The sequence below is a fragment of the Pseudophryne corroboree genome, chromosome 11 (genome assembly GCF_028390025.1).
Source record: "Pseudophryne corroboree isolate aPseCor3 chromosome 11, aPseCor3.hap2, whole genome shotgun sequence".
NCBI lineage: Eukaryota > Metazoa > Chordata > Amphibia > Anura > Myobatrachidae > Pseudophryne > Pseudophryne corroboree.
Genome location: NC_086454.1, coordinates 338,943,388 through 338,969,424, shown reverse-complemented (window position 1 = coordinate 338,969,424; position 26,037 = coordinate 338,943,388). Strand labels below are relative to the sequence as shown.

Below are 26,037 nucleotides of genomic sequence, written 5' to 3'. Positions count from 1 at the left end.
TACGGCCTACTCGAATATCCATCCATCTTTGCATAAGATTGTTGGGGAAAATGGTAGCCTCATACGAGGCGATCCATTACGGAAGGTTCCATGCCAGAGCATTTCAATTGGATCTCCTGAGCAAGTGGTCCGGCTCACTTCTTCAGATGCAATGGATAATACGTCTGTCACCTCAGGCCAGGATTTCCCTCCTGTGGTGGCTACAGTCCTCAAACCTACTGGATGAAAGGTCGAAGTTTCGGGATTCAGGATCGGATCCTCCTCACGACAGATGCGAGTCTAAGAGGATGGGGAGCTGTCACCCAAGGGGCTCAGTTACAGGACAGATGGTCAGCCCACAAAGCCCTGCTTCCAATCAACATTCTGAAACTTCGGCTGATCTACAATGCTCTACTTCAGGCCTCTCCTCTACTCAAGGATCAAGCGATCCAGGTTCAGTTGGACAACGCCTCGGCGGTGGCTTACATAAATTGACAAGAAGGGAGAAATATCAGAGCCTGCATGCGAGAAGTGTCAAAGATGCTCCTCTGGGCAGAAAGAAATGCAAGAGCAATGTCCGCAATCTTCATTCCAGGTGTGGACAACTGGGAAGCAGATTTCCTGAGTCATCATGATCTCCACCCGGGTGAGTGGGGTCTCCACCAACAGGTGTTTCAGCAGATCATCAACCTGTGGGGCTGCCCACAAATAGACATGACGGCTTCTCGACTCCACAAGAAGTTTCGCTGTTATTGCTCATGAACCATGGACCCTCAGGGCAATAGATGCACTAACGTCGCCTTGGCCTTACTGGCTGGTCTACCTGTTTCCCCCGATTCCATTGCTCCCAAGGGTGCTAAAGCGAATCAGGAATCAAAGAGTCCAGGCAATTTTGACGGCCCCGAATTAGCCTCGGAAGGCGTGGTACGCGGATCTTCTGGACATGTCTGTCAAAGACCCTTGGCCTCTGCCTATGAGAAGAGATCATCTTCAACAAGAACTGTTTGTCCACCCGGACTTACAGTGACTTCGTTTGACAGCATGTAGGTTGAGCGGAACATCCTAGCTCACAAAGGCCTTTCCAAAAAGGTTATTGCAACTGTGGTTCAGGCCAGAAAACCTGTGACGTCAAAACACTATCATCATATCTGGAGAAGATATGTCTCTTGGTGCGAGGAACGCACGTATCCACCTGCAGAGTTTCACTTGGAACGTTTCTTACATTTCCTGCAAGCTGGTGTGGATAAGGGCTTACGTCTGGGTTCTACTAAGGTCCAGATTTCAGCTCTCTCTATTTTCTTCTTGAAGAAATTGGCAGTGTTACCTGAAGTTCAGACCTTCTTACAAGGGGTACTTCACATACAACCTCCTTTTGTGCTGCCCACAGCACCCTGGAATTTGAAGGTGGTGTTGGATTTTCTACAGTCCTCTTGGTTTGAACCTTTGATGACGGTAGAAGACAAGTACCTCACATGAAAACAGTGATGTTACTGGCCCTGGCTCCTGCTAGGCGTGTTTCAGAATTGGGGGCCCTTTCGTGTAAAAGTCCCTACTTGGTCTTTTACGAGGACAGAGCAGAGCTCAGGAATAAGCAGCAGTTCCTGTCGAAGGTTGTCTCTGCATCCCACCTGAATCAACCAATTGTTGTTCCATCTGGTTCTGGCACTTCTGCTCCTCCGGAGTCGTTGGATGCTGTGCGAGCCTTGAAGATTTATATCAAACGGACGGCTCGGATAAGAAAGACGGATTCCCTGTTTGTGCTCTATGATGCGCAGAAAAACAGTTGCCCTGCTTCTAAGCAGTCCATTGCTCGTTGCATTAGGCTGACTATCCAACAGGCCTATGTGTCGGCAGCCTTACCTGTTCCACAGTCTCTGAAGGCCCACTCTACAAGATTGGTGGGGTCTTCCTGGGCGGCTGCCCGGGAAGTCTCGGTCTTGCAATTATGCCGAGCTGCTACCTGGTCGGGCAAAAACACTTTTGTGAAGTTCTACAAGTTTGAAACCCTGGCCAAAGAGGATACCCAGTTTGGGCAGGCGATGCTGCAGACGTCACGGCACATTCCAGCCCGTTCTGGAAGCTTTGGAACGTCCCTATCGTACTAAGACCCCAGTATCCCTTATAGATGCTAGAGAAAACAGGATTTTAATACCTGTAGTAAATCCCTTTCTCGTAGACGATAAGGGATACTGGGCGCCTGCCTCAGTGCGTTGACTTGTCTGTAGGTTCAGCTATTGTTGTTTTGTTACCAGCCGTTGATGGTTGTTTTATGTTATTGGTGTGCTGGTGTGCGAATCTCACCACTCATTGTTGTCATGTTCCTTCTCTCAAGTATGTCCATTCTCCTTTGGGCACAGTTTTACCTATACTGACTGTAGAAGGGGGCATAGAGGGGAAGAGCCAGCACACCCAGTTGAAGAAATTTAAAGTGTACCGGCTCCTTTGTACCCCAACTATACCCCATCATACTAAGACCCCAGTATCCTTTATGGACTACGAGAAAGGGACTTACCGGTAGGTATTAAAATCCATTTTTTTCCAGTGTAAACATGCCCAGCCTAACAAGCCTTTTCTTGTATTCTGGCGTCTCCATCCCCTGAATCAATTTGGTCGCCCGTCTCTGAACTTTTTCGAGCTCCAGAATATCCTTTTTATGCTATGGTGCCCATAATTGTGCACAGTATTCGAGATGTGGCCTCACTAGGGATTTATATAATGGGAGTATAACACTCTTATCCCTTGCATCAATTCCCCGCTTTATACATGCTAGTACCTTGTTTGCCTTCTTTGCTGCAATCCTACTTTGGGTGCTGCCGCTTAGTTTGCTATCTATGTGAACACCTAAATCTTTTTCCAGTACAGAATCCCCTAGTTTCTCCCCATTTAGTATGTAGGTGTTATTTTTGCTCTTGCTATCAAAGTGCATTACCTTACATTTGTCTATACTGAACCGCATTTTCCATTTTGCTGCCCATGCTTCCAGTTTAACTAAGTCGTTCTGAAGACCCTCCGTATTTAGAACCTTTCACAGTTTGGTGTCATCTGTCAAAATTGACACCATGCTCTCTAGATCTACTGCTAGATCGTTAATGAATATGTTGAACAATAGTGGTCCAAGTACAGACCCTTGTGGCACACCACTTAGCACTTCAGTCCAAACTGAAAAAGTTCCATTTACCACCATGCGCTGCTCCCTATTATCTAACCAATTTCTAACCCAAGTGCATACTGTGCTCCCTAGCCCCAGTTCTTAAATTGTATGTGAGTCTCATGTGAGGTACTGTATCGAAAGCTTTTGCAAAGTCTAAAAATATTACATCCGCCTCCTTACCCTGATTTAGGTTCGCACTAAGTATACTCCATGTATAGTTACAGGATGGCCCACGAGGAGTATGTACTCTGCTACCGCTGACCCACACGCAGTATGTATTCCGCTCCCTCTGCCCCACACGCAGTATGTATTCCGCTCCCTCTGCCCCACACGCAGTATGTATTCCGCTCCCTCTGCCCCACACGCAGTATGTATTCCGCTCCCGCTGACCCACACGCAGTATGTATTCCGCTCCCTCTGCCCCACACACATTATGTATTCCGCTCCCTCTGACCCACACGCAGTATGTATTCCGCTCCCTCTGACCCACGCGGAGTATGTATTCCGCTCCCTCTGACCCACGCGGAGTATGTATTCCGCTCCCTCTGACCCACGCGCAGTATGTATTCCGCTCCCTCTGCCCCACACGGAGTATGTATTCCGCTCCCGCTGACCCACACGCAGTATGTATTCCGCTCCCTCTGACCCACACGCAGTATGTATTCCGCTCCCCCTGACCCACACGCAGTATGTATTCCGCTCCCTCTGACCCACACGCAGTATGTATTCCACTCCCTCTGACCCACACGCAGTATGTATTCCGCTCCCTCTGACCCACACGCAGTATGTATTCCGCTCCCTCTGACCCACACGCAGTATGTATTCCGCTCCCTCTGACCCACACGCAGTATGTATTCCGCTCCCTCTGACCCACACGCAGTACGTATTCCGCTACCTCTGCCCCACACGCAGTACGTATTCCGCTCCCTCTGCCCCACACGCAGTACGTATTCCATTCCCTCTGCCCCACACGCAGTATGTATTCCGCTCCCTCTGCCCCACACGCAGTATGTATTCCGCTCCCGCTGCCCCACACGCAGTATGTATTCCGCTCCCTCTGACCCACACGCAGTATGTATTCCGCTCCCGCTGCCCCACACGCAGTATGTATTCCGCTCCCGCTGACCCACACGCAGTATGTATTCCACTCCCTCTGACCCACACGCAGTATGTATTCCGCTCCCTCTGCCCCACACGCAGTATGTATTCCGCTCCCTCTGCCCCACACGCAGTATGTATTCCGCTCCCGCTGACCCACACGCAGTATGTATTCCGCTCCCTCTGACCCACACGCAGTATGTATTCCGCTCCCACTGACCCACACGCAGTATGTATTCCGCTCCCTCTGACTCACACGCAGTATGTATTCCACTCCCTCTGACCCACACGCAGTATGTATTCCGCTCCCTCTGCCCCACACGCAGTATGTATTCCGCTCCCTCTGACCCACACGCAGTATGTATTCCGCTCCCTCTGACCCACACGCAGTATATATACCGCTCCCTCTGACCCACACGGAGTATGTATTCCGCTCCCTCTGACCCACACGGAGTATGTATTCCGCTCCCTCTGACTCACATGCAGTATGTATTCCGCTCCCTCTGCCCCACACGCAGTATGTATTCCGCTCCCTCTGACCCACATGCAATATGTATTCCGCTCCCTCTGACCCACACGCAGTATATATACCGCTCACTCTGACCCACACGCAGTATATATACCGCTCCCTCTGACCCACACGCAGTATATATACCGCTCCCTCTGACCCACACGGAGTATGTATTCCGCTCCCTCTGACCCACATGGAGTATGTATTCCGCTCCCTCTGCCCCACACGCAGTATGTATTCCGTTCCCTCTGCCCCACACGCAGGATGTATTCCGCTCCCTCTGCCCCACACGCAGTATGTATTCCGCTCCCTCTGACCCACACGCAGTATATATACCGATCCCTCTGACCCACACGGAGTATGTATTCCGCTCCCTCTGACCCACAAGGAGTATGTATTCCGCTCCCTCTGATCCACACGGAGTACGTATTCCGCTCCCTCTGACCCACACGCAGTACGTATTCCGCTCCCTCTGACCCACACGCAGTACGTATTCCGCTCCCTCTGACCCACGCGCAGTATGTATTCCGCTCCCTCTGACCCACGCGCAGTATGTATTCCGCCCCCTCTGACCCACGCGAAGTACGTATTCCGCTCCTTCTGACCCACACGCAGTATATATACCGCTCCCTCTGACCCACATGGAGTATGTATTCCGCTCCCTCTGACTCACACGCTGTATGTATTCCGCTCCCTCTGACCCATGTGCAGTATGTATTCCGCTCCCTTTGACCCACGCGAAGTACATATTCCGCTCCCTCTGCCCCACACGCAGTATGTATTCCACTCCCTCTGCCCCACACGCAGTATGTATTCCGCTCCCTCTGCCCCACACGCAGTATGTATTCCACTCCCTCTGCCCCACACGCAGTATGTATTCCGCTCCCTCTGCCCCACACGCAGGATGTATTCCGTTCCCTCTGCCCCACACGCAGCATGTATTCCGCTCCCTCTGACCCACACGTAGTATGTACCGCTCCCTCTGACCCACACGCAGTACGTATTCCGCTCCCTCTGACCCACACGCAGTACGTATTCCGCTCCCTCTGTCACTCTGACCCACACGCAGTATGTATTCCGCTCCCGCTGACCCACACGCAGTATGTATTCCGCTCCCTCTGCCCCACACACATTGTGTATTCCGCTCCCTCTGACCCACACACAGTATGTATTCCGCTCCCTCTGACCCACACGCAGTATGTATTCCGCTCCCTTTGCCCCACACGCAGTACGTATTTCGCTCCCTCTGCCCAACACACAGTATGTATTCCGCTCCCTCTGACCCACACACAGTATGTGTTCCGCTCCCTCTGCCCCACACACAGTATGTATTCCGCTCCCTCTGACCCACACGCAGTATGTATTGCGCTCCCTCTGCCCCACATGCAGTACGTATTCCACTCCCTCTGCCCCACACACAGTATGTTTTCCGCTCCCTCTGACCCACACGCAGTATGTATTCCGCTCCCTCTGACCCACACGCAGTACGTATTCCGCTCCCTTTGCCCCAAATGCAGTATGTATTCCGCTCCCTCTGACCCACATGCAGTATCCATTTCGCTCCCTCTGCCCCACACGCAGTATGTATTCCGTTCCCTCTGCCCCACATGCAGTATGTATTCCGCTCCCACTGACCCACACGCAGTATGTATTCCGCTCCCTCTGCCCCACATGCAGTACATATTCCGCTCCCTCTGCCCCACACACAGTATGTATTCCGCTCCCCCTGACCCACACACAGTATGTATTCTGCTCCCTCTGACCCACACGGAGTATGTATTCTGCTACAGCTGACCCACACGCAGTATGTATTCCGCTCCCACTGACCCACACGCAGTATGTATTCCGCTCCCTCTGTCCCACATGCAATATTTATTCTGCTCCCTCTGACCCACATGAAGTATGTATTCCGCTCCCTCTGCCCCACACGCAGTATGTATTCTGCTCCCTCTGACCCACACGGAGTATGTATTCCACTCCCTCTGACCCACACGCAGTATTCTGCTCCCTCTGACCCACACGGAGTATGTATTCTGCTACAGCTGCCCCACACGCAGTATGTATTCCGCTCCCGCTGACCCACACGCAGTATCTATTCTGCTCCCTCTGATCCACACGCAGTATGTATTCCGCTCCCTCTGACCCACACACAGTATGTATTCCGCTCCCTCTGACCCACACGCAGTATGTATTCCTCACCCGCTGACCCACACACAGTATGTATTCCGCTCCCTCTGACCCACACACAGTATGTATTCCGCTCCCTCTGACCCACACGCAGTATGTATTCCGCTCCCTCTGACCCACACGCAGTATGTATTCCGCTCCTGCTGACCCACACGGAGCATGTATTCCGCTCCCTCTGACCCACACGCAGTATGTATTCCGCTCCCTCTGACCCACACGCAGTATGTATTCCGCTCCCTCTGACCCACACGCAGTATGTATTCCGCTCCTGCTGACCCACACGGAGCATGTATTCCACTCCCTCTGCCCCACACGCAGTATGTATTCCGCTCCCGCTGACCCACACGCAGTATCTATTCCGCTCCCTCTGACCCACACGCAGTATGTATTCCGCTTCCTCTGACCCACACACAGTATGTATTCCGCTCCCTCTGACCCACACGCAGTATGTATTCCTCACCCGCTGACCCACACGGAGTATGTATTCCTCTCCCTCTGACCCACACACAGTATGTATTCCGCTCCCTCTGACCCACACACAGTATGTATTCCGCTCCCTCTGACCCACACGCAGTATGTATTCCTCACCCGCTGACCCACACGGAGTATGTATTCCGCTCCCTATGAGCCACACGGAGTATGTATTCCGCTCCCTCTGACCCACACGCAGTATGTATTCTGCTCCCTCTGACCCACACGCAGTATGTATTCTGCTCCCTCTGACCCACACGGAGTATGTATTCTGCTCCCTCTGACCCACACGGAGTATGTATTCTGCTCCCTCTGACCAACACGGAGTATGTATTCTGCTACAGCTGCCCCACACGCAGTATGTATTCCGCTCCCGCTGATCCACACGGAGTATCTATTCCGCTCCCTCTGACCCACACGCAGTACGTATTCCGCTCCCTCTGACCCACACACAGTATGTATTCCGCTCCCTCTGACCCACACACAGTATGTATTCCGCTCCCTCTGACCCACACGCAGTATGTATTCCTCACCCGCTGACCCACACGCAGTATGTATTCCGCTCCTGCTGACCCACACGGAGCATATATTCTGCTCCCTCTGACCCACACGCAGTATGTATTCCGATCCCGCTGACCCACACGCAGTAGGTACTCCGGTCATGCTGACCCATACGCAGTATGGAGACAATGCACTACCGTAGAGAGTAATATATGATATGAAGTGAAAGCTTGATGCAGATGCCAGTCAGGTGGTAACTAGGCAAGGACGAGGAATACAGCAGGTGATAGATGCAGCATATGAATGCCAGTGGGCAACCTCTGAATAGCAACTCATGGCCTAGGGCTACAGAAATGAATTATTCCAGCCAGTCGTAGAGGGTAACATAATCCAGTCATGTACAGTAAGAGTTACTCTAAGCCCACTAGGTCACAGGCAGCATTCCTACTCACAATGTGCCATAGTCCTGGTTCAGATATTACATTGTCTAATACACAAATGTAGTCACTGTGATCAGGTTAGTTACGGACCTTTATGGTCAGCTGAGTGTCCCTCACAGTACATTTCCTGGTAGGACAGAAGGTAAAAGCCACTTGTGCTTGTTGTCCAGGGACCAGACAGCCGCTGCTCTGGGAGAGGGTCAGAAATTCCTGCAGCCCCTGAGGTGCGGACAGTACACAAGAAAAGCTGAAGGAGAACTGTCCGCTATTTATGACCTGGAACTGCAGACTGGAGCGATCGTTAATATCCACCTGTCCAGAGAGAAGGGAGTGTTAATAACTGCAGCAGAGAGCTCTGGTAGACGGGGTAACATCCGGTTCAGTGTATCGCACAGGACAACGGGTCACCGCTATCATAGTCCTAAGCTCAAGCGCCTTCTCATTGCATGTCTCACCTGTCCTAGGTCAATCTCATTGGGTTGGTGAGTGGACAGAGTGGTGACTGTGCCCAGGCTATCTTGGCACTGAATGCATGCTTCGGTAGAGTGCCCTTCGGCTTTCACGTTCAGGTGTAAGGATTCCGTCTTGGTCTTGATGTCACAAATTAGGTTAATATTTACCTCTCCGATCATGGATGGCTTGAGGTGAACACTGATGGGAATCCTGGGAGGGCAGAGAGGTGGTTACTGGTGCAGTGGCAGAGGACAGACAGGGTTACTCACTATAATGCAATGTTGATAGTGTGTCCAGAGATGTGAAAGCAGTAATGGCAATACTTGAGACAATATAGCCACAAGCAAATGAATATGTACCCAATCGGACAGTGCTGCTGAACACCATGATATCTGCACCATAGACCATGGTGATCACAGAAATCTACACACAGGTGCATAGTAGGAAACTGTGTATGTTAGGTCCAGCTTTACACGTGGACATAAATCTTTACCGCTATTTAGGGTTGGTCAAATCAGAAATGGTGTAGAAAGGCCTGGGAAGTAGTCCCACCAGTGGAAGAGTCCCACCAGAAGAGAAAGTACCATTGGAAGAAAAAGTCCCACTAGAGGACAAAGTTCAACTAGAGAACAAAGTCCCACCAGAAGAAACTCCATTAGATGAAAAAGACCCATTACAGGAAGAAGTTCCACCAAAGGAAGAAGTCCCACCAGAGGAAGAAATCCCATTAAAGGAAAAAGACAAACCAGAGGAAAAAAATCCCACCAGAGAAAGTACAATTGGAGGAGGAAGTACCGCCTCCAGAGACAGAAGAACCACCGGGGGAAGAAATCCCATTAGAGGAAAAAGTGCAATAGGAGGAGGAAGTAGTTCCACTGAAGGAAGAAATCCCATTAGAGGAAAAAGACCCACCAGATGAAGAAGTACAACTGGAGGAGGAGGTACCACCACCAATGGAAGAAGTACCACTCTGTGATGGTATTTCCGTGTTGGTGGTACTTCCTCCTCCAATGCACCACTGGAAGTAGTCCTGTTTTATTTGGTAAAGACAGAATCCCAAAAACCCACACACACAAAAAAAAAAAAAAAAAGTGGATTGTTCTTATTTCACTAACATAATGAGTTTCTAGGCAGAGGAATTAACAGTAAGTGTTACTTTGATTGTCCGTTTGTCAGTTCAGGTGATGGGGATCTCCCAAAATCATCAAACAAGTGACACACTGGGCAGTGGCCTGCAAACCCCGTAGACTGCGAGGCACACGTGTACTCTGTAGCGAGAGGACCACATGGTCATATGGCCTGTTCCACTAACGCAATACTGAACAGCAGCAAGATATGAATGGCTCCTATGGAAAATAGTGTTTCTGTTATACTGTGAGTGACTGGATGATGGATGTCCTCTATGGGGGTAAGAGGCAAGAATACTACTCAGATCTTAGTCTATAATAAATGATGAATGACTTGCTTATGGATGGAGTCTTGTGGGTGGGGTTGGAAAACCTGGCTCTTAGGGGGCCCAAAGGGACTGGAGAGAAATAAAACCGCCTTTGGGCAGTGTCCGGATGGAAGGTAATACAGTGAACCTGTAGAAGAGTCCATTAACCCCAGTATTTTGAGAGCCCAGTAAATTTTGGTGTAATAACTCCATGCCCCCTTTCACAGGAGACGCTTGGCTGATATCCTGGGGTTGTCCTGACATTTACCCTGAGCCTCGCAGGATTACCCCTTAGGACTGTGGTGGGACTGGAGAACGACACTGAACAAACATCTGCACTGACACGGGGCCATTCCAAGAGAAAGGGATTATGGAGAAGAGAAATGAAACAACGGCATCTCTACTAACTGAAGAGTTCTACAAGAAGACTCACTAACACCAGCGCAGAAACTAGATCAAGTGCAAAATGAAAGCGCAGGTTACTGCGTGGCTGGAAGCCGGGTATAGATAGTAATAGTTATGTGTATCACTGGGACTGTACGGTAGGAGAGAAACTAGTGCGTTGGTAGTAAAATAATGTCTGAATTAGAATCTGGGGCACAGAGGTACAGCATAAGACCTTCATATATACAGAACCCAACAAGCCCCTATACAAAATATATACACCTTACCTGCCCAGAGGGGGGATTGTTCCGTCCATAGGATTTACCGTCACACTATGAATGTGGCCCTCAGAAAAGCGAGAACACTCCCGGATGGCAAAACTCAAAGATTTGTTCTCGTTATTTATTAGAAAGACAGATTCCTGGGCTTCTTGGCCTGTTCACAACATAAGGTAACAATCAGTAGCTGACCTGAGTGCAGGACACGTCACGGATCTATACTACAGTGCTGGCCACGCTCTGCTGATCACGTGTTATATAACATACACTCATTTACATGCACAGACACTGACCTGAGTGCAGGACACGTCACGGATCTATACTACAGTGCCAGAGTCACATACTGGTGATAACGTGTTATATAACATACGCTCTTCCATTAATAAAGGTGGCCATTACAGGATATGATGTTGTATAGTAAGGGTAGGAAGGGCAGGTGGTGGAGTTTATTCTAATTCTGAATATCTGTGTGTCACTACAAGTCTCAGCATGGTAGCACCTCTTATTATGTACAGAATTAGGGTGTGCAATCCAGCTCCCCACCCCTATACTCCCTGTATATCTCCCTCGTAGTTTGCAGGACAATGTGACATACAGCACACACAGAGGCAATGTGAGAGACCACTTACCTATCAGAAGAGACCGGAAGTTGAGGTGGGATCTGTCCAGGGAAACAGAAGGTTCAAGGGCTTTACCAACCAACAGGAAAGGGACAGAGATGTTCTGCTCAGGGATTGTGAAGGACCAGAAAGACTCCGTGATATCCAGAACTTGAGGGATGAACTCAAAGGTGATCTGGAAAGGTTTCCGGGATCAGAGGATTATTCACCTTACAGACGCAGCTTTCTTCTCCTTACCATAAGGACCTACGTCACTAATGTGACTGACAGCAGACCATGGACCCTACGCCATATATGTATGGATATGGCATTACTATAGCACCTACCTCCACCTTCTTCTTAGACTGGATCTCCTCACGCTCGTTCAGACAACGGAAGGCCGGTGAGCCCTGAACACTAGCGGGATCTTCACAGGTCCACTGGAAGGAGTAGGGACTGTCGGTGGGATTAATGATACCGAAGGTCCTATAAAACAGTATAACTAATCATTTATAACTTAAGATGACATGTAATACAGGCAGAGTCTCCCATAGCTGAAAGCTTGGGAGCAGAAGTATTTTGGATATCAGATGTTCCGTGGACTATACAGTCCATAATGAGATATCTTGGGGATGGGACCCAAGTCCAACCACAGAATGTTTCACAAACACCTTATACACACAGCCTGAAGGTAACTGTATGCAATATGTTTAATCATCCATTAGAAAGCAAAAGGTGTCATTAATAGATGCCCTCAACTTACTAATATAACATAGCGGCTAATGACGTAGGTACTATCAGACAATCAGAATCAGCCAGATATTCCTCATCATCACTGAGCATTGGCGCACCAGCCGTCCAGCACCCACATGAGACACACCTCAGGACAAGCGTATTCACCTCAACATCTAATGACGTAAGTACTATCAGCTGCAAACAGCCAATCAGAATCATCCAGATACTGCTCATCATCACTGAGCATTGGCGCACCAGCACCCATTAGATACACCTTAGGACAGGCGTATCCACCTCCACACCTAATGACGTAAGCAGTTGACAGCCAATCAGAATCAGCCAGATACTCCTCATCATCACTGAGCATTGGTGCACCAGCACCCACATGAGTTACACCTCAGGACAGGCGTATCCACCTCCACACCTGCCCACCCCAACTAGCATCTCCAGGTGTAAGGGGACACAAGACAACGATACTCAGAAAACTATGTATGTACATATCAGTACGCAGTTCTGGTTCTTACTAAAAAGCGGATGTGCGTCCATATTTGAATAAGGCGTAAGTTGTCTAAATACGTTAGGATCTTCTCCAGTAAAGGTCTCTTTGGGTTACACTAACCTGCTGACTTTAATCTTGATTCCCACAGCAGTAAACTCAACAACCCGGGTGTTTGGATCCAAAGTGGTTCCTGAGGGGGCTCCGCGCGGTCCACGCAGCTCCGGGTTGCGCCTTCCGTTAGTGATGTAGTCGGAATCCTCCAGCTGGAAGTGGCAGTAAGGCAGGAGACTGCGTCCAGTCACTGGGATAAACAGTTTCTGCTCATCAGGGTGCAGATTGGGGATGCTAGAGGCCAGAGAAATAAATCATATGGCAAATTACCCCAACACGTAGAATAAGCCCTTATTATCTGCCACTGTCCTCATTAATATCGAACATGTACAAACTGCAGCTACTGCTGGAATGCCATGGTATGAGAAGAGAACGCTAACACACCTCCGTCCACAACTGGTAAGCCTATGTACAGACTGTTCCCCTGCTAGCAGGATATAGGTGTACACACCAGGGGTGGCATGCTTCTCAGAATCTAGGTGTACCCATCGGGGGCGGAAGGCTTCTCAGGATCTAGGTGTACACACCAGGGGTGGCAGGCTTCTCAGGATCTAGGTGTATCCACCGGGGGCAGAAGTCTTCTTAGGATCTAGGTGTACACACCGGGGGTGGCATGCTTCTCAGGATCTAGGTGTACACACCAGGGATGGCATGCTTCTCAGAATCTAGGTGTACACACCGGGGGGTGGCAGTCTTCTCAGGATCTAGGTGTACACACTGGGGACGGAAGGCTTCTCAGGATCTAGGTGTACACACCAGGGGAAGAAGGCTTCTCAGGATCTAGATGTACACACAAGGGGTGGCAGGCTTCTCAGAATCTAGGTGTACACACCGGTGGTGTCAGGCTTCTCAGGATCTAGGTGTACACACCGGGGGTGGCAGGCTTCTCAGGATCTAGGTGTACACACTAGGGGTGACAGGCTTCTCAGGATCTAGGTGTACACACTAGGGGTGACAGGCTTCTCAGGATCTAGGTGTACACACCGGGGGCGGAAGGCTTCTCATGATGTAGGTGTACACACAGGGGGTTGCAAGCTTCTCAGGATCTATGTGTACACACTGGGGATGGACCGGGGGTGGATGGCTACGCAGATTCTCGGTGTACACACTGGGGTAGAACCGGGGGTGGCAGTCTTCTCAGGATCTATGTGTACACCTGGGGTAGGACGGGGGTGGATGGCTACGCAGGATCTAGGTGTACACACCGGGACAGAAGGCTTCTCAGGATCTAGGTATACACACCTGGGGCGGAAGACTTCTCAGGATCTAGGTGTACACACCGGGGGTGGAAGGCTTCTCAGGATCTAGGTGTACACACCGGGGGTGGATGGCTATGCAGGATCTAGGTGTACACACCGGGGATGGCAGGCTTCCCAGAATCTAGGTGTACACACCGGGGATGGCAGGCATCTTAGGATCTAGGTGTACACACCGGGGGTGGCAGGCTTCTCAGGATCTAAGTGTACACACTGGGGGTGGCAGACTTCTCGGGATCTAGGTGTACACACCAGTGGGTGGAAGGCAACTCAGGATCTAGATGTACACACCGGGGGTGGCAAGTTTCTCAGGATCTAGAGGTATACACCGGGGGGTGGCAGGCCTCTCAGGATCTAGGTGTACACACCGGGGGTGGCAGGTTTCTCAGAATCTAGGTGTACACATTGGGGAAGGACCAGGGGTGGACGGCTACGCAGGATCTAGGTGTACACACCAGGGGTAGGGCCAAGTATGGCAGGCTACGCAGGATCTAGGTGTACACACCAGGGGTAGGGCTACGGGTCTAGGTGTACACACCGGGGGTAGGGCCAGGTATGGCAGGCTACACAGGATCTAGGTGTATACACCGGGGATGGCAGGCTTCCCAGAATCTAGGTGTACACACCGTGGATGGCAGGCATCTCAGGATCTAGGTGTACACACCGGGGGTGGCATTTTTCTCAGGATCTAGAGGTATACACCGGGGGGTGGCAGGCCTCTCAGGATCTAGGTGTACATACCAGGGGTGGCAGGTTTCTCAGAATCTAGGTGTACACATTGGGGTAGGACCAGGGGTGGACGGCTACGCAGGATCTAGGTGTACACACCAGGGGTAGGGCCAAGTATGGCAGGCTACGCAGGATCTAGGTGTACACACCAGGGGTAGGGCTACGGGTCTAGGTGTACACACCGGGGGTAGGGCCAGGTATGGCAGGCTACACTGGATCTAGGTGTATACACCGGGGATGGCAGGCTTCCCAGAATCTAGGTGTACACACCGTGGATGGCAGGCATCTCAGGATCTAGGTGTACACACCAGGGGTAGGGCTACGGGTCTAGGTGTACACACCGGGGGTAGGGCCAGGTATGGCAGGCTACACAGGATCTAGGTGTATACACCGGGGATAGGGCCGGGTATGGCAGGATCTAGGTGCACACACCACGGGTAGGGCCGGATATAGCAGGCTATGCAGGATCTGGGTGTACACACTGGGGGTAGGGCAGGGTATGGCAGGCTACGCAGGATCTAGGTGTACACACCGGGGGTAGGGCCGGGAATGGCAGGCTACAGGTGTACACAACTGGGGTAGGGCCGGGTACGCAGGATCTAGGTGTACACAACAGGGGTAGGGCCGGCTACGCAGGATCTAGGTGTGCGCACCGGAGGTAGGGCCGGGTATGCAGGCTACACAGGATCTAGCTGTACACAGATGGGGGTAGGACCGGGGTGGCAGTATGTAGATATACACACAGGGTAGGATCGGGGGTGGCAGTATGTGGATGACACGTGACTTTGAGGGATCTCCGTAACCCACGGCAACGCCACAAATGGGTCCAGGAGAAGTAGATCATGCAGGGAAGAGATATAGGGGGAAATATAAGAGCCTGTGACTTGCAGGAGAGATTCTAGCGAGTGTGTCCGATGTGTCAAAGCAACAATTATTTAAAAGGCAAAACAAACCTGATTTTTTTAAATCACTGCCGATGCCTGCCAGCCGCAAGCTATTACATTTCCCCACAGTCAGACATTGGGATGCTCTGCAGACTACCTGGACTATTTATCAGTAATTAATCTAATGTACAGGGAGAACTATGTTTGGTGAAGCGGTTTGTGAGGCATCAGGCTGACAGGTTTCAGACACTCCCATGATTTTGTGAATATCTCTCACCTGCAGGCCAGACGGCCGTCATACGCTCCCACCTCTACAGGGGAAAACTTGATGAGGAATTCCTGGCTCTCCCGGCCTGGGATGACACCAGTGTTTGGCTGCACGCAGAAAGGAAACGCCTCCACTCCCAGCGACAGCAGCGATGACACGCTCTCCAAGACACTGGCGGGACGGCTGTGGATGGAGGGGCTGCGTGCACTGACCAGGGGATCTGTCGATGACATGTACACAAGGTTAGCACAAACACAGTCCACAGGTCTGTCACTCGAGCCCACTGCACCACATGGAGGCCTGCTCCAGCCATCAGGTAAGGATGTGTTGCCCTGGGGTATTGTAAGGTGAATGCCCTCAGTTACAGTATGGCCGTGCAGGGCTTATTAATGTGACATCTGTATATAGTGTGATGCAGACTTCCTCCTACCATCAGTGTTGTCCGGTCCTGGGGAGAAGCCTCCACCTTTGCTCTGTCCCACCATGTGGACCTGCCAGGAGTACTGCAGCTGGACTGAGCCGGTGTTCTGCATGAGAAACCTGCAGATGGAAAAGGGAAGACCTAAGCTCCTGGACACAACGTTCCACCACTCACTCCTCCTCTCCTCACACTCACCTGTACACACGTGTCTGATACAGAAGAGTGTCTCGAAAATGTACTTGTTCAGACGTGGCACTGTACCGGGCATAATCCACAGTAGCAGTGACCAGCAGATCCACCTCCCAGATACCATCATGGAGCACTGTGTGGGCTGGCTCTGGGTCAGTCTCTATCACCTATAGACAAAAGTCCATTACAGTTATTTATCACTATACTGCATGTAACCTTCCTCCTGAAAGACAGCAGCACTATGGGTACCGGGACAGCTCTTCCATTGGAGTGTACGGTATGGGTACCGGGACAGCTCTTCTATTGGAGTGTACGGTATGGGTACTGGGACAGCTCTTCTATTGGAGCATATGGTATGGGTACCGGAACAGCTCTTCTATTGGAGCATACGGTATGGGTACCGGGAATTTCATCTATTGGAGCGTACGGTATGGGTACCAGGACAGCTCTTCTATTAGAGAGAGTACGGTATGGGTACTAGGACAGCTCTTCTATTGGAGCGTACGGTATGGGCACCGGGACAGATCTTCTATTGGAGAGTAAGGTATGGGTACCAGGACAGCTCTTCTACTGGAGCAAACGGTATGGGCACTGGGACAGCTCTTCTATTGGAGCGTAAGGTATGAGTACCGGGACATTCTTCTATTGGAGCGTACGGTATGGGTACCGGGACAGTTCTTCTATTGGAGTGTACGGTATGGGTACCAGGACAGCTCTTCTACTGGAGAGTACGGTATGGGTACCGGGACAGCTCTTCTATTGGAGAGTAGTGTATGGGTACCGGGACAACTCTTTTATTGGAGCGTACGGTATGGGTACTGGGACAGCTCTTCTATTGGAGCGTACGGTATGGGTACTGGGACAGCTCTTCTATTGGAGCGTACGGTATGGGTACCGAGACAGCTCTTCTATTGGAGCGTAAAGTATGGGTACCGAGACAGCTCTTCTATTGGAGCGTATGGTATGGGTACCGGGACAGCCCTGCTATTGGAGCGTATGGTATAGGTACCGGGACAGCTCCTCTACTAGAGCGTACGGTATGGGTACTTGGACAGCTCTTCTACTGGAGCGTATGGTATGGGTACTGGGACAGCTCTTCTATTGGAGAGTAGGGTATGGGTACTGGGACAGCTCTTTATTGGAGCGCACGGTATGGGTACCGAGACAGCTCTTCTATTGGAGCGTATGGTATGGGTACCGGGACAACCCTGCTATTGGAGCGTATGGTATAGGTACCGGGACAACTCCTCTACTAGAGCGTACGGTATGGGTACTTGGACAGCTCTTCTACTGGAGCGTATGGTATGGGTACCGGGACAGCTCTTCTATTGGAGAGTAGGGTATAGGTACTGGGACAGCTCTTCTATTGGAGAGTAGGGTATAGGTACCGGGACAGCTCTTCTATTGGAGAGTAGGGTATAGGTACTGGGACAGCTCTTCTATTGGAGAGTAGGGTATAGGTACTGGGACAGCTCTTCTATTGGAGAGTAGGTTATAGGTACTGGGACAGCTCTTCTATTGGAGAGTAGGGTATGGGTACTAGGACAGCTCTTTTATTGGAGCGTACGTAAGGGTACCGGGACAGCTCTCTCAATGAATTCATTGCTTTGACGTGCACTGGGACCACATGCACTGACATTCCCTATTGAGATAGGAACTACCCAATTGAGGAAACTGAGATTGGTACCAAAGCTTGAGAAATTGAAAACATTTTTTAATTATTGATCAATTAGGGGTTGCTCCTTGCCAAAGCGAGAGAAGATTCTTTTCGCACATTATAACACCCCTGAGAAAGTCACATACGACGAAAAGCGTTGGTGATACCATTTTGACCTAAAGTGGTGCAAACACGCTGTTTAAGAGCTCCCCCCGGCTGGGATTGATGGCGAGTTTACTTTGTACCATCGGGTCCACAAAGTCAAGACGGATATGTTTATGTGTAGTGTAAGATGATTTTAAGTTCTATTACTACATTTAAAAAAATATGTGGAAGACTTTGAAAATTTTTGACTGATATGGATGTTTCTTGAGTGTGCTCTGGTATGAGGGTCTATTGCAGACATGGGTGGTCTTCAGTTTGCCGGTAGCCGGGCTCCCGATGACCAGCATACCGGCGCCGGAATCCTGACCGCCGGCATACCGACAGCATTTCTCCCTCTTGGGGGTCCACGACCTCCCTGGAGAGAGAATAGATAGCATGGCGCACATAGTGTGCCACCATGCCTGCAGCATGCCCGCAAGGGGCTCATTTGCGCTCGCCCAGTTGTCGGTATGCCGGCGGTTGGAATTCCGGAGCCGGTATGCTGGCCGCCAGGAGCCCGGCCAAAAAACCATCTCCACTCTTCAAAGCTTCTGAGGAACTGATCTGTAGAGAAATCTGTGGTTAACAGCAGCACTAATCCTTGAGCGCTCCCCAAACACTGACATTCATCTAGCTACTTTTCTCTTACGTCCTAGAGGATGCTGGGGACTCCGTAAGGACCATGGGGTATAGACGGGCTCCGCAGGAGACATGGGCACTATAAAGAAACTTTAGAATGGGTGTGCACTGGCTCCTCCCTCTATGCCCCTCCTCCAGACCTCAGTTTGATACTGTGCCCAGAGGAGACTGGGTGCATTACAGGGAGCTCTCCTGAGTTTCTCTGAAAAAAGAATTTTGTTTGGTTTTTAATTTTCAGGGAGCACTGCTGGCAACAGGCTCCCTGCATCGTGGGACTGAGGAGAGAGAAGCAGACCTACTTAAGTGATAGGCTCTGCTTCTTAGGCTACTGGACACCATTAGCTCCAGAGGGAGTCAGAACGCAGGTCTTCCCTCGCCGTTCGTCCCAGAGCCGCGCCGCCGTCCTCCTCACAGAGCCGGAAGAAAGAAGCCGGGTGAGTATAAGAAGACAGAAGACTTTAAAGGCGGCAGAAGACTTCAGATCTTCTTTGAGGTAACGCTGCGCGCTATTGCTCCCACACAGAACACACACTGCAGGCACGAATGGGTGCAGGGCACAGGGGGGGCGCCATGGGCAGCAATATTACACCTCTAGGACTGGCTAGTACATATATAGGCTGCGGAGGCAGTATATATTAAAATCCCCCGTCAGTATTACAAAATTGAGCAGGACCGAAGCCCGCCGCTGGGGGGGAAGGGGCGAACTTGATCCCACAGCACTAACCAGCACCATTTTCTCCACAGAGCACTGCAGAGAAGCTGGCTCCCCGGACTCTCCCCTGCTGAACACGGTGACACAGGGCAGAAAAGAGGGGGGGGGGTGGGCATTTGTAACGCGCAGTGAGTGTATTATGGGGGTAATTCTGAGTTGATCGCAGCAGGAACTTTGTTAGCAGTTGGGCAAAACCATGTGCACTGCAGGGGAGGCAGATATAACATGTGCAGAGAGAGAGATAGATTTGGGTGTGGCGAGTTCAATCTGCAATCTAAATTGCAGTGTAAAAATAAAGCAGCCAGTATTTACCCTACACAGAAACAAAATAACCCACCCAAATCTAACTCTCTCTGCACGTTATATCTGCCTCCCCTGCAGTGCACATGGTTTTGCCCAACTGCTAAAAAAATTCCTGCTGCGATCAACTTGGAATTACCCCCCATATACATATAATTATATATAAAAGCGCTATTTATCTGGGAATTTTGTTTCCAGTGTGAGTTGGCGCTGGGTGTGTGCTGGCATACTCTCTCTCTGTCTCTCCAAAGGGCCTTATTGGGGAACTGTCTCAATATTAATATATCCCTGTGTGTGTGGGGGTGTCGGTACGAGTGTGTCAGCATGTCTGAAGCGGAATGCTCATCTAAGGAGGAGGTGGAGCAGATGATTGTGGTGTCTCCGTCGGCAACGCCGACACCTGATTGGTTGGACACGTTGAATGTTTTAAATGCAAATGTGGCTTTATTACATTAAAGGATGGACAAAGTAGAGTCCAGGGAAAAAGCACACAGGGCCCTTCAGGGTCCCAAAAACGTCCTCTATCCCAAATAGCAGACACTGATACCGACACGGATTCTGATTCCAGTGTCGACTACGATGATGCAAGGTTACACCCGAGGGTGGGCAAAAGTATTCATTATATGATTATTGCAATAAAAGATGTTTTGCATATCACAGATGACCCCTCTGTCCCTGACACGAGGGTATGCATGTTTAAGGAAAAGAAACCGGAGGTAACCTTTCCCCCATCTCATGAGCTAAACGAGTTATTTGAAAAAGCTTGGGAAAATCCAGACAAAAAACTGCAGATTCCCAAGAGGATTCTTATGGCGTATCCTTTTCCTGCAAGGGACAGGGTACGATGGGAATCCTCGCCCAGGGTGGACAAGGCTTTAACGTGCTTGTCCAAGAAGGTGGCGCTACCGTCTCCAGACATGGCAGCCCTCAAGGATCCTGCTGATCGCAGGCAGGAAACTACCTTAAAATCTATTTATACACATACGGGTGCTTTACTCAGACCGGCAATAGCGTCGGCATGGGTATGTAGTGCAGTTGCAGCTTGGACAGATACCTTGTCAGCTGACATTGATACCCTAGATAGGGATACCATTTTATTGACCTTAGGTCACATTAAAGACGCAGTCTTATATATGAGAGACGCTCAGAGAGACGTGGGGCTGCTAGGTTCGAGAGCCAACGCCATGGCGATTTCTGCTAGGCGAGCCCTGTGGACCCGCCAATGGACGGGTGATGCCGACTCAAAGAGACATATGGAAGTTTTGCCTTACATGGGTGAGGTTTTATTTGGGGAAGGTCTCGCGGACCTGGTTTCCACAGCTACCGAGGGTAAATCTACTTTTTTGCCTTTTGTTCCCCCACAGCAAAAGAAAACTCCACAATATCAGATGCAGTCCTTTCGGTCGCATAAGTCCAGCAGAGGTCGGGGCTCATCCTTCCTCGCCAGAGGTAAGGGTAGGGGGAAAAGAACGCCTGCTACGGCTAGTTCCCAGGAGCAGAAGTCCTCCCCGGCTTCCACTAAATCCACTGCATGACGCTGGGGCTCCACTGAGGGAGTCCGCACCGGTGGGGGCACGTCTTCGACTCTTCAGCCAGGTCTGGGTTCTGTTAGACGTGAATCCTTGGGCGCTGGAAATTGTGTCCCAAGGCTACAAACTGGAATTCGAAGAGGTGCCTCCTCGCCGATTTTTTCAAGTCGGCCTTGCCAGCTGCTCCCCCAGAGAGGGAAACAGTGTTAGCTGCAATTCAAAAGCTGTGTCAACAGCAAGTGATTATCAAGGTTCCCTTAGTCCAACAGGGGAAAGGGTACTATTCAACCCTGTTCGTGGTCCCGAAACCGGATGGCTCGATCAGACCCATTTTAAATCTAAAATCCCTAAACCTGTACTTGAAAAAGTTCAAATTCAAGATGGAATTGCTCCGGGCAGTGATCTCCAGCCTGGAAGGGGGGGATTTTATGGTGTCACTAGACATAAAGGATGCATACCTTCACGTCCCCATATATCCTCATCAGGAGTACCTGAGATTCGCTGTACAGGACTGTCATTACCAGTTTCAGAGGTTGCCGTTTGGGCTTTCCACGGCCCCGAGGATTTTCACCAAGGTAATGGCGGAGATGATGGTGCTCCTGCGCAGGCAGGGAGTCACAATTATCCCGTACTTGGACGATCTCCTGATAAAAGCGAGATCAAGAGATCAATTGCTGAAAAGCGTGTCGCTCTCCCTGAGAGTGCTACAACAGCACGGTTGGATTCTAAATCTGCCAAAGTCTCAATTGATTCCAACGACTTTATTATTCCTAGGCATCATTCTGGACACAGAACAGAAGAGGGTTTTTCTCCCAATGGAAAAAGCCCAGGACCTCCAGAACATGGTCAGAGACCTGCTAAAACCAAAAAGAGTGTCTGTTCATCAATGCACTCTTGTTCTGGGAAAAATGGTGGCTGCCTACGAGGCCATCCCCTTCGGCAGGTTCCATGCAAGGACATTTCAGTGGGACCTTCTGGACAAGTGGTCCGGATCCCATCTACAAATACATCAGAAGAGAAGCCTGTCCCCCAGGGCCAGGGTGTCTCTCCTGTGGTGGCTGCAGAGTGCTCACCTTCTAGAGGGTCGCAGGTTCGACATTCAAGACTGGGTTCTGATAACCACGGACGCGAGCCTCCGAGGATGCGGAGCAGTCACACAAGGAAGGAATTTTCAGGGACTATGGTCAAGCCAGGAGGCTTGGCTACACATCAACGTACTGGAATTGAGGGCCATATACAACGGCCTACGACAAGCGGAGAATCTTCTTTGCGACCTACCGGTTCTGATTCAATCAGACAACGTCACAGCCGTGGCTCATGTAAACTGCCAAGGCGGGACAAGGAGCAGAGTGGCAATGAAGGAAGCCACCAGGATTCTTCGCGGGGCGGAAAATCACGTAAGCGCTCTGTCGGCGGTCTTCATTCTGGGAGTGGACAACTGGGAAGCAGACTTCCTCAGCAGACACGATCTCCATCCAGGAGAGTGGGGACTTCATCAAGAAGTTTTTGCGGAGATAACAAGTCATTGGGGACTTCCTCAAGTAGACATGATGGCGTCACGCCTCAACAAGATGCTTCGGAGGTATTGTGCCAGGTCAAGGGACCCTCGGGCAGTAGCGGTGGACGCCCTGGTGACACCATGGGTGTTTCAGTTCGTCTATGTGTTCCCTCCTCTTCCTCTCATCTCAAAAATATTGAGAATCATAAGACGAAAAAGAGTGCAGACAATACTCATTGTTCCAGATTGGCCTCAAAGGGCCTGGTATTCAGATCTTCAGGAAATGCTCACAGAAGATCCGTGGCCTCTTCCTCTCAGGTAGGACCTGTTGCAGCAGGGGCCCTGCGTGTTCCAAGACTTACCGCGGTTACGTTTGAAGGCATGGCGGTTGAACACCGAATCCTAGCTGGGAAAGGTATTCCGGAAGAAGTCATCCCTACGCTGATAAAGGCTAGGAAGGAGGTGACGGCGAAACATTATCACCGTATCTGGAGGAAGTATGTATCTTGGTGTGAAGCCAAGAATGCTCCTACAGAAGATTTCCATCTGGGTCGTTTTCTCCACTTTCTACAGACAGGAGTGGATATGGGCCTGAAGTTAGGCTCCATTAAGGTACAGATTTCGGCCCTATCTATTTTCTTTCAGAAAGAATTGGCTTCTCTCCCAGAAGTCCAGACTTTTGTAAAGGAAGTGCTGCACATCCAGCCTTCTTTTGTGCCCCCAGTGGCACCATGGGACCTTAACGTGGTGTTACGTTTCCTAAACTCTCACTGGTTTGAACCGCTTCAGACGGTTGAATTAAAATTTCTCACTTGGAAAGTGGTCATGTTGTTGGCCTTGGCATCTGCAAGGGGGTTGTCCGAATTGGCGGCCTTGTCTCACAAGAGCCCCTATCTGATTTTCCATATGGATAGAGCAGAGTTGAGTACTCGTCCTAAAGTTTTGCCCAAGGTGGTTTCATCATTTCATATGAACCAACCTATTGTGGTGCCTGTGGCTACGGGTGACTTGGAGGACTCCAAATCCCTGGATGTAGTCAGGGCCTTAAAAATCTATGTAGCCAGGACGGCTAGGGTTAGGAAAAATAGGATTTTGGTACTTACCAGGTAAATCCTTTTCTTTGAATCCATAGGGGGCACTGGAGTACTCTTGGGATATGGACGGGCTTCCGCAGGAAACAGCACTGAATATTCAAATTAGTAACACTCCACCCCTCCATATCCCTGAGCACTTACTCAGTGTTTTTTACTGAGCCGAACAGGAATTAAGAGAGGTTAATAATGGAGTATTACATATAACATAACTGACAATAACGAAGTTAACACATAACGTTACTGACAACTAACAGTTGACACCCTAACCAGCACTTGTAACTTGAACCAGCCGGTGAAAGTGTGTTACCATAAGATCCTCAGAACTAACCACAAGTAGGTAAAACTGCTCTGGGTGGGCGTCCAGTGCCCCCTATGGATTCAAAGAAAAGGATTTACCTGGTAAGTACCAAAATCCTATTTTCTTTATCATCCACTAGGGGTCACTGGAGTACTCTTGGGACGTACCAAAGCTTCCCCCGTGGGCGGGAGAGCTGTTTGGCACTTGTAAAACTAGGCGGCCAAAGCTAGATGCTGATGCCGCAAAAGTATCAAACTTGTAAAAGCGCACAAACGTGTGCACGGAAGACCATGTAGCCGCCCGGCAAAGCTGCGTCGCAGAAGCCCCACGACCAGCTGCCCATGAAGTTCCCACAGAACGTGTGGAATGAGCGGTTACTGACGTAGGCGGTTGTAACCTAGCATGAAGGTAAGCCTGGCGTATGGTCAGTTTTATCCATCTGGATAAAGTTTGTTTAGATGCTGGCCAACCCATCTTGGCAGCATCATAGAGAACAAATAACGTATCCGTCTTACGAACTGAAGACGTTCGGGATACATAAACGCGTAATGCGCGAACCACATCCAGAGTTCCAGAATGTGCTGTCAACACAGGAACTACTATTGGTTGATTGATGTGAAAAGATGACACTACCTTTGGTAAGAAGGCGGGATTCGTCCGAAGTTCCGCTCTGTCATCATGAAACACCAAATACGGTGGCTTGCATGACAAGGCACCCAAATCCGAAACACGCCTTGCGGAAGCTAAGGCTAAGAGAAAAATTGTTTTCCAAGTGAGAAACTTTATATCCACTTGTTGTAAGGGTTCAAAATATGAAGACTGTAAGAACTCCAAAACCAGATTCAAGTCCCATGGCGCTGTAGGTGGTATGAATGGAGGCTGTACCCTGAGTACACCTTGGAGAAAAGTGCGTATAGACGGCAATAGAGCCAATCGTCTTTGAAAGTAAATTGACAAAGCAGATACCTGCACCTTTAGTGTAGATAAACGCAATCCTCCATCTAAGCCTGTTTGTAGAAACAACAAAAGGCGGCATACCTTGAAAGCTGATGTCGGAAATTTCCGAACCTCACACCAACCTATATATGCACGCCATATTCTGTAATAATGAGCTGCCGTAACCGGCTTCCTAGCTCGTAACATGGTTGGTATAACTGAATCTGGAATGCCCTCTCTTCTTAAGAGGGCGGTCTCAACAGCCACCCCGTCAAACGCAGCCGCGCTAAATCGGGGTAAAGAAACGGACCCTGTTGTAACAGGTCTGGACGTATCGGGAGCGGCCACGGATCGTCTGCGAGTAATCCTCGAAGATCCGAGAACCAAGCTCTCCGAGGCCAATGAGGCGCCACTAGTATGACTGTGAGCGACTCTCTTTTGATCCGTTTTAGCACCAGAGGGAGCAACGGAAACGGTGGAAACAGATACACAAGACTGTACGGCCACGCGACAGTGAGAGCATCCACCGCGACTGCCTTTGGATCTCTTGTTCTGGACACATACTGGGGCGTTTGATGATTGTGTCGAGATGCCATCAGGTCCACCTGAGGATAACCCCATCGCTGAACCAACATGTGAAACACTTCTGGA

At 50.3% G+C, this 26,037-nt stretch overlaps 1 protein-coding gene across 2 annotated transcripts in view; it reads right to left on the bottom strand.

Annotated features, from left to right (window-relative positions):
• The window catches only part of HYDIN (HYDIN axonemal central pair apparatus protein), a 478,199-nt gene that overhangs the window by 52,735 nt on the left and 399,427 nt on the right, over positions 1-26,037 (bottom strand). For both annotated transcript variants that reach the window (XM_063945857.1, XM_063945858.1), the window contains 9 exons: positions 16,586-16,746; positions 16,400-16,509; positions 15,979-16,189; positions 12,842-13,066; positions 11,835-11,973; positions 11,518-11,683; positions 10,898-11,045; positions 8,794-9,001; positions 8,429-8,650 (listed from right to left, as the gene is read on the bottom strand). In XM_063945857.1, coding sequence (XP_063801927.1) covers positions 8,429-8,650; positions 8,794-9,001; positions 10,898-11,045; positions 11,518-11,683; positions 11,835-11,973; positions 12,842-13,066; positions 15,979-16,189; positions 16,400-16,509; positions 16,586-16,746 — 1,590 coding nt within the window. The remainder of the gene's footprint in view (positions 1-8,428; positions 8,651-8,793; positions 9,002-10,897; positions 11,046-11,517; positions 11,684-11,834; positions 11,974-12,841; positions 13,067-15,978; positions 16,190-16,399; positions 16,510-16,585; positions 16,747-26,037) is intronic.